Source organism: Zootoca vivipara, chromosome 6 (assembly GCF_963506605.1).
Source record: "Zootoca vivipara chromosome 6, rZooViv1.1, whole genome shotgun sequence".
Lineage (NCBI taxonomy): Eukaryota > Metazoa > Chordata > Lepidosauria > Squamata > Lacertidae > Zootoca > Zootoca vivipara.
The window spans coordinates 57,060,880-57,069,511 of record NC_083281.1 but is presented as its reverse complement, the minus strand read 5'-3'; the positions used below and the strand labels follow the sequence as shown (position 1 = coordinate 57,069,511).

At 45.7% G+C, this 8,632-nt stretch overlaps 1 protein-coding gene across 1 annotated transcript; it reads left to right on the top strand.

The window, feature by feature from the left end:
* Positions 1 to 693: 693 nt before the first annotated feature.
* Positions 694 to 6,587, top strand: PSMD7 (proteasome 26S subunit, non-ATPase 7). Its single transcript, XM_035117799.2, has 7 exons — positions 694 to 926; positions 2,072 to 2,163; positions 3,739 to 3,831; positions 4,498 to 4,595; positions 4,779 to 4,859; positions 5,284 to 5,375; positions 6,107 to 6,587. Exons 1-7 carry the CDS (start codon positions 853 to 855, stop codon positions 6,543 to 6,545), a joined length of 969 nt encoding a protein of 322 aa, XP_034973690.1. The 5' UTR covers positions 694 to 852; the 3' UTR covers positions 6,546 to 6,587.
* The last annotated feature ends 2,045 nt before the right edge of the window (positions 6,588 to 8,632 follow it).

The following is an 8,632-nucleotide window of genomic DNA, read 5'->3' as shown; positions in this document are numbered from 1 at the left end:
AGCAGATGTTCTGTCACTGAGCCACAGCCCTTCCCTTAATACTTTGGAGTTGGAGTGGATTACTATCATAGATATAAAAAAGTTGTTGCTGGTTGCTATTTAAGCTCGTTTTAAATTGTTGTGTGCTGCCTAATTTTCTCTCTCTAGAAATAAACACGTGGCTCCCCCAACATATGCCTCCAGAGTGAATGCAGCAATCTTTAATGTTGCAAAAGTTTCCTTCAATTGTGGAAAATGTGTGTTTGTGTGCTTGCGCACGCGCGTGCGTAATTTCTAATAACCGAGGAAGCCCTCCATTTGGAGCGTGTAATGTGTCTTGCACGTGTTAGCAGCGATAGAGTCTTCCCTGAAACCAAATCTCGGGTTTTACCCCTCCTCAAATTCCCCCAAACACGGAGAAAAAGTATCTCTGGGTGGATGCTAAAACCGCCTCCAGACTTAGGTTGTGAACGAAAAGCACAAAAAGGGCGCTTAAATCATTCATCAACGGCTTCCTTCAAGAATGTTCTGCAGGCAACATAATGGCATCCCTCCTTTTGCCCTTCTAAATATGGCGACGCTACCGCCCCCACGCCGACAAGATGGAAACTTCTCACAGGAAGCCGACCTGCCGGTGAGGTACCCTTTGAGACCCTCCCAAGATGGCGTCGCTTTTCCCCGCCCACAGGCTGAAAGGAAGTTGCGTGACGTCACTGCGGCTGCCCTTCCCAAGATGGCGCGGCTGCCCAGCTCCTCCCTCAGCATCGCTTGCTTCACACCCGGTGCCCTGAGTCACTGAGAGGCGCTTTGCTTACCGGGAGAAGGAGGCCAAGAACAAGGCCAGGACGTGGAGGCCGCGAAGCCACCGCTGCTATGCCGGAGCTGGCCGTGGAGCGAGTGGTGGTCCACCCGTTGGTGCTGCTGAGCGTGGTCGATCACTTTAATAGGTGAGGGAGGCGGCGGCCGGCCGGGCTGAGTCATGGCCGGCAGGCCAGGGCTTAGGGAGGCAGGGTGGCCGTAGGGCTGGGGTGGCGCTTTGCACATGCTCAGGGGTAGCGAGCTGCGAGGGAGCTACTGTAAAGAAGCGCCGGGGCGGAGGCCGCGGAAGGACAGCTTAGTCACGGGCCCGGGCTCAGGCCGCCTTCGCCGCCTGTGCCCCTGCCCCGGGTTTCGGTTGGGGAGACCCTCAGGCGCCCCTTCTGGGTTTGGCGAGGCCTCGGAACAATAAAGGAAGCGGCTGCGTCTAGCCGGGGGGAAAGGTCTGTCTTATTTGCCTGGCTCCCCGATACTCCTCGGAGTAGCTTTTGGGGGTTGAATCCGGAACCTCTTTCCTTCTGCAGGCCAAGCGGCTGCTCTCTCCCTCTGCACCCCAACAAACGGGCCTTTGGGCCAGAGACTTCATGGAGCGGGGTTGGATGCTACTTTTCGCCGAATTGCTTTTTATATTTATCGCGGTGTGTTTATGGCGGGTGGAGCGAGGATGAGATTCATCTTTTGCCACTGCTTTTCCAGACTCTTGAGTGGAAAAGCGGAATATAAGTGAACTGATATGACTTAAAATATACTTGCTTCCTAAGTACTGTAGCAGCCACAGCTGCGTGCATGAAATACATGCAACGAGCGCATGGCTGTGCCAACTTGACTGAGTAGGTATGTGGCAGAGCATTTGCTTTACAAGCAGCAGGTTCCAATTCAACAACACCTCTCCCCCAGAAACCACACCTGCTAAATGGATTTCAGAAGCAGGTGGTGGGAAAGGCCATGCTCTGACATAGACCTTGGAGAGTCACTGTCAGGCAAGGCAGTGTTGACACTTTGGGACTAGGTGGATTGGTGGGCTAAGTCAGCTTTTTGTATCTTGACCTCCTCCATTAACCATCAGAAGAAGACAAGCCATAAACACTCAGCTGCCTCCTCCCAGATGACTATCAAGACTCCTTCTGTCTTGGCAAGTTGCTACATACTCTTTTCCTCCCACCTTAGTTATGCTGGTTTTCATTGTCCTGAGTTGATTAAAAACTCAGTTCAGGAATAGTTTGTGCTGCACATCAATGTATCTCATCCTTCTTTTGATTTTGCCTTTCTATTTTAGGATCGGAAAAGTTGGAAATCAGAAGCGAGTTGTGGGGGTTCTCTTGGGTTCGTGGCAGAAGAAGATTTTGGATGTCTCCAACAGCTTTGCAGGTAAAGTGACGCCTGAGATCTGTTTGGTTGTCTAGCATGCCAGATGTGGTGTGTAATGTACACTCCTACCCTACCCTACCCCCCCACCCCAATTAATGGATTTGGAGAAAATTGGGGTCTGTCCCTTAAATTGTTGGTGGGGAACCTGTGGCCCTCCAGATGTTGGACTCCTAAGTTCCGTCAGCAGCATTTGGAGGGTCAGAGGTTCCCCACCTTTGTCTTAACCCAGAACAGCTTAGTCATAAATCTCAATTGAAACTTGGTTGATAGTCTTGAGTTTTCAACAGCCCTCTGATTAAATAATAACCCAAAGGGGTCCAGTTAGGAACCTGCTGGATTGTGTTTGGCTAAAAGCTTAAATGTGGTCCCTCGAGTTCTCAGGCTGTCGGAAGCCAGCCTTAGCTCTCCATAGTCTGCTCCAGGGAATCATCATCCTCTCATCTACCTTTAGTTTAAATCTGAGTCTGCCCAGTTCTAGAAACTTGTGATCTCGTCTAGTCATTGATCTTGTGGGCTGCAACTACATGCACACAAGGAATGTACCACATCCTATGGTCAATACTGCAGTAGGAAGAGGTCCTAAATCAGTGGTAGAGTACCTGCTTTGCTTGCAGAAGATACCAGGTTCAATCCCCAGTGGTATTTCTAGGTGGGGCTGAAAGACCCCGGTTTTGAGACCCTAGGTAAAGAAATTGACTTCATTACTGTATTTAAAAAGATGCTTTTATTGTTTACCACATGTTGTTTGTCTCCCTGGGCTCCTTTGGGAGGAAGGGCAGGATATGAATATAATAAATAATAATGGCATATTCTGTTTTGGGGGAACTGTTGTAGGTCAGTTGTTGAATGCATGCTTTGCTCACAGAATGTGCAGTCCCTGGCATTTCCATTAAGAAAGGACCAAGTGGCAGCTGATGAAAAACTCCCCTGCCTAAGGCACTGGGTAGCCACTCAGGAGACCAGTACTGGGATTGGATAGTCCAGTGGTCTTACTCAGTGCATGATAACTTGCTATTTTCAAACACCCTGTGATCCTCTCATGAAGGGTGGAATAGAAATTTAAATAATCCTCACCTCTGTAATGTCAAGACTGGATCCCATTCTAAGTGACTTGCCAGCTTCCCAGAGGCATCTGTGAGAACAAAGTGCTGGACTACCTGGACCCTCTTTGACCTGATTCAGCAGGGCTGCTCTTAATTCCCACCACATGGGATGCAACTTGGCAAAATTGTCACTTTCCTTTTTAAAATTTATGATTTTCAGTTTTATGCATTTCAGTAATTTTACAATCATTTTAACATTTCAAAACTCGACTTCCTTCCCCCTCTTTGTGGTTCCTTAAGTTTATTTTTAATATTTTCTGCATATTCCAAATTAACTTAATTTACTAATTTATTCATCTACTTTAAATATATCCTGTACTCTTATAAAACTGTAGGTTATTACAATAATCCTGTCAATGTTCTTATCTGTTTACAGTTTATTTGTAAATATTCAATAAACCATTTCCATTCTTTTTTTAAAGGCTGGAAATTCATGCCATGATTTTGATTCTTTTTTTTTTTTTACCCACAGTTCCCTTTGATGAAGATGATAAAGACGACTCTGTATGGTTTTTGGACCATGACTATCTGGAGAACATGTATGGGATGTTCAAGAAAGTAAATGGTAAGCAATGCTTGGTTAGCCAGAAGTGGAAGTCACAGCTAAATCTATCACTAGGAAACGCCAAAAAGTGATGTTATTTAAATAACTTTGCTATGACTGCTCACAGATGCTTAGTTGTTTAAAAGTTTTTCATTTTGGAGGTGAACACCTCTGTTAGTGAGAAAATGAAGGAACTGGGTCACCCTTCAACATCAGTTTCTGCAAAACCTCTCATGTTTTAACCTAATGCCCCAGAAAAGAAACCATATTTTATACTACATGCTACTTGAAGGAAGGGTCTTATTATAGCTTGTGTGTGCAGTAAATAGGCTTTTTGTTGCTCATTAGTTTGGCAAAGTCCTCAAGGTTGGGCATATCTTGTCTATTTTGCCAACATTCAAAGTGTAGTATTCTGTACCTGTAAAATTTATTTTGAAGCTGATGTCCAAGTCCAGTTAAATTTGGATGTAAGCAATGTCCAGTATGAATGATAGGCTCAGTTTGTGGAAATTCTAAGGTCTCATCCCTTTTGCTATACAATATTATTGCATGTAGAACCATGCTTTATTCCTGCAAAGTCCCACTTCCAGTGAAACAGTAGAAGGAAATGGCTCTTGGACGTTAAGCCCTCTTCCAGCTGCTTCGTGTACTCTGACTCTTGCTTTGCTTTCTGTGTCTTTTTCCTAGCCAGGGAAAGAATTGTGGGATGGTACCACACAGGTCCAAAGCTGCACAAGAATGACATTGCTATCAATGAGCTAATGAAAAGATACTGCTCAAACTCGGTAAGAGCCACTCACAACCTACAAATCCTGACAAGGCTTGCTATTTAGTGTTACTGCAACTTGTAAGAACAAGTTGGAAATGGCAATATGATCCTTTATGCAATGGCAGGCTGCAAGTTACTGGAAGGAGACTAGTAGGTTTTGTTTTCCACCAATAAGCACTAAAGGGTTTCTTTCAAATAGGTATTGGTAATTATCGATGTAAAGCCAAAGGACCTGGGGCTGCCCACTGAAGCCTACATCTCTGTGGAAGAAGTTCATGATGTGAGTATCCTGGGTTTATGCACATCAAGTTGCTTTTCCCTCATACATTTCAGTGTCAACCAAAGGACCAGACTAAAACAGGGTGAGCCAATAACAGGAATGCTGCCTGTACCTTGCTCATGTCACTCCTTTTGCAGCCAGCACCCTAAAGAGTACCTGAAAAAACTCAGTTTAGGATGAAAGAACTTGCCAGTGTTTATTATTAATTCAGTTCACACTTCCTTATGGAGGTAATTTAGGGTTAGTGTGTCTCTTCCATTAGCCAGTTATGGACCTGTTCTTATTCTTCAGCAGCTCTTGGCTTCTTATGCAACAATTGTAAGTTTTTTCCAGGGTTCAGACACACACACACACTTTCTGCCCAGAAGTTGAATAAATGTGATGACTTTCATGCCTAGTCTCTTCTTGCTCTTGCACCCCAAAGGATGGGACACCCACCTCTAAGACCTTTGAACATGTGACCAGTGAAATTGGAGCAGAAGAAGCGGAGGAAGTTGGGGTGGAGCACCTGCTACGGTAAAAAAAATACCTTTTTTGCCTGTCACTTCAGACTTCTGATCTTGTGCTCTGCTTACATAGTTACTCCTCGGGATAATACAGGGAGGCAGGCATTCCCATCTTGGAGATTTAAAATAATGGATGCAGAATGCCTTTGACCCCTGCAAGGCCACACACCCCGCCAGCTTAATACAGTGGAACCTCGGTTTACGACTACCTCCGTTTACGAACGCCGCAAACCCGGAAGTGTTTACATCCGGGTTCCATGGCATCGGATGCGCAGGTGCGATCTGCGCAGCACGCACAGAAGCGCTCTATTGGTGCTTTGCACACGCGCAGAAGCATGCCTTCGGCAAGCAAACGCCTCCGCGGAACGGATTGCGTTCGCAAACCAAGGTACCACTGTAGAGGCATCATCTTTAATTTATCCTGACAGTCACCCTTCATTGAGATCTACTGGTATCCTCTCTCTTAGCCATGCAAATGCTGGATTAGGCCAAAGGGTGCCCATCTAGTGTAGCATCTGGTCTTATCCTAAGGGGAAGCCTACAAGCAGAACCTGCACCTCCCTTTGCTTACATCCCCATGTCTCTGTATTGGTTGGTTGGTCCAGAGGAGAGTCAGATTTCTAGTGCAACTGAAGAAATGCCCAGCATTGACTTCCTTAATGTGGCAGAGAAAAATAATTCTATCCCTCCTTTCCTGCCAACTGGGTTCTCTTGTTCTGACCCCTTTCTTGGCTGTTCCAGGGATATTAAAGACACCACTGTAGGCACCCTTTCTCAGCGCATCACAAACCAGGTCCATGGCTTGAAGGGACTGAACTCCAAGCTTCTAGACATCAGGAGCTACCTGGAGAAAGTGGCCATGGGCAAACTTCCCATCAACCACCAGATCATCTACCAGCTCCAGGATGTCTTCAACCTGCTGCCTGATGTCAACTTGCAAGAGTTTGTCAAGGCCTTCTATCTGAAGACCAACGACCAGATGGTGGTGGTCTACTTGGCTTCACTCATCCGCTCTGTGGTTGCCCTCCACAACCTCATAAACAACAAGATCGCCAATAGAGATGCAGAGAAGAAGGAGGGGCAGGAGAAAGAGGAGAGCAAAAAGGAGAGGAAGGATGAGAAAGACAAAGATAAGGAGAAGAGTGATGGCAAGAAAGAGGAGAAAAAAGAGAAGAAGTAGAGTAGGATTTTGTATTTGTATATTAAAACCTTGTAAACTGAACTCTGGTACTGGCTGTAGCTTTTTTTGTTAGTAGAGGCTTGGAGGGTACCCAGAACTGCTTTGGCTTGTAGGTGGGTAGCTAAGTAGAAGATGAGATGAACCGAGCAGTATCTGTTTAACTGGACCATCTATGGCAGGGAGATCATAAGCCATGAGGCCAGATGTACCCCCAGGAATTTGCATGGCCCTTAAGGTGCTTTCTGGAGATTTTTTAAGCCGTTGTTGGGTGGCCATCTGTAATGGATGCTTTAGTTCAGATTCCTCTACTGCAGGGGGTTGGACTAGATGATCATTAGGCTCCCTTCCAACTCTGATTCTATGAGACTCTCACCAGCTCTGCTTGGAAGTCTTGAGTGTTTTTGGCTGGCTGGAATGTGTCCCAGAAATCTTAATATTTCTAATTGCCTGGATGGATGAGACAGAAGAATTTGTGTAGAAATAAAAGCTGTTACATAAAGGGGAAATGTATATTAATTTCTCCACCTACTTTTGCCTCTGCCCTTGCCTACCACTGCCATGTGGCCCTTTGACTGAAAAAGGTTCCCTGCCCTTGATCTGTATACAGCCTGAAGCAAGAAATTGCACTAGGGCAGACAGCCTGGTTAGTCTTTGCTTTAGCAAGAGCTGTCAGCCGTGGCATGGCATAATGCCTCTTCATCCAGCTACAAAGACAGAGTCTTGGTCTTGTTTGCTCACAGTGTTCAAAAGCAGGCTCCACGGATGCACACCCTGACTATCCAGTCTGGCCAGTGAGACCATAAGCTTAATCCCATAACCAAGAAAGTCTGTTATGGGTGCAAGTATGGCTATGCACCCCCAGACGCACACACCAGAGGTAGACCACATGCCAGCTCTTGCCTGGATTTGTCCTGAAGTACAGAAAAGACAACAACTTCAGGTACTGTACTTCTTTGCCAGAGCTAATGCAATAATGAGCTTCAACCACCAGGTGGCAGCAAACACTCATGCAGCTGGCTTTAGAAATCATCGTCAATACAACCCCCGAAGTAGGGAACAAAAGTTTAAATGACATACAAGCCATCAACAGTAAAACCATCAAACAGTAAGCAGAGAGCAAAAATTGCACATCCACAAAAGAGGCAAGGTCTTGACCGTTGTACAACAGGAGAGGGTTAGAGCGATTGCTTGCTCTGAGGTGACCATTAATTGCTTACCAATGCCACTTAGATGCCCAGCGTGTCCAAGAATAAGCTGACAAACTTTTGGGGCTAAAGGAGGTTACTTGACTAGGGACCTGCCTCACCCACAACCTCTCTCAAGACAGGTGGCATGAAGGGGAGATATTTAGCCTTGACCAGGTAATTTGCTTTCCACTTCAGACATAGTGGTATAAGGAAGGCATCTTTACTTAGGAGGAGGGTAGAGGGAGAGGGATGAAACAAAGGAACATGGGCAGAATCTGGGTGCTGCATCAGCCCAAAGGCCCATCTAACACCGCATTCAGTTTTCGCAGTGACCAACCAGATGCAAGCAGGATCTGAGCACAACAGTAACTTTCCCTACTTGTAATTTCCAGAGGCATACCACTTCTGTTTTTGTCATTTTCCTGTTTTATTTCTTTTTTGTTATGTTTGTTTTGTACACACGCATGTATGTTTGTTTTGTACACACGCACATATATTCGCATGAATATGTAAGTATTTAGCTGTTGTGATCAGTACACCTTGCTGGAGTGAATTCTGTGAATTATTTCTGGATTCTGTGAAGTACTACTTTTGTGTGTCTTAGGTCAGCTACCAGTTTCAGAGCCTAAGGTCTTGTTTTATGAGTCGAGGGGAAAAGATTTGCACTTTTCTCCAGCACAGCATCCTTGATTTTTGTTTCTTCCCCTCTCATTGCTTTTGCACACATCTGTCTGAGGCCCAAACAGAGACTGTTTTTTGCAGAACTTTTATTCTGTTTCTGCTTTTGCTTTTTCAAGTGGCTGCCTGTTTGCTGTAGGGAGACCTGAAACTGGGATTCAAACCGGTGCGGAAACAAGCACAACCTCTGCATTTCCCTGTGAAGTCTTTTTTATCTGCTTT

Excerpts from the sequence above, each read along its gene's own strand:
- PSMD7 (XM_035117799.2), top strand. The coding sequence starts at position 853 with ATGCCGGAGCTGGCCGTGGAGCGAGTGGTGGTCCACCCGTTGGTGCTG. Across the intron at positions 927-2,071 it reads GTGGTCGATCACTTTAATAG|GATCGGAAAAGTTGGAAATC; the intron begins GTGAGGGAGGCG and ends TTTCTATTTTAG. Across the intron at positions 4,860-5,283 it reads CTGTGGAAGAAGTTCATGAT|GATGGGACACCCACCTCTAA; the intron begins GTGAGTATCCTG and ends TGCACCCCAAAG.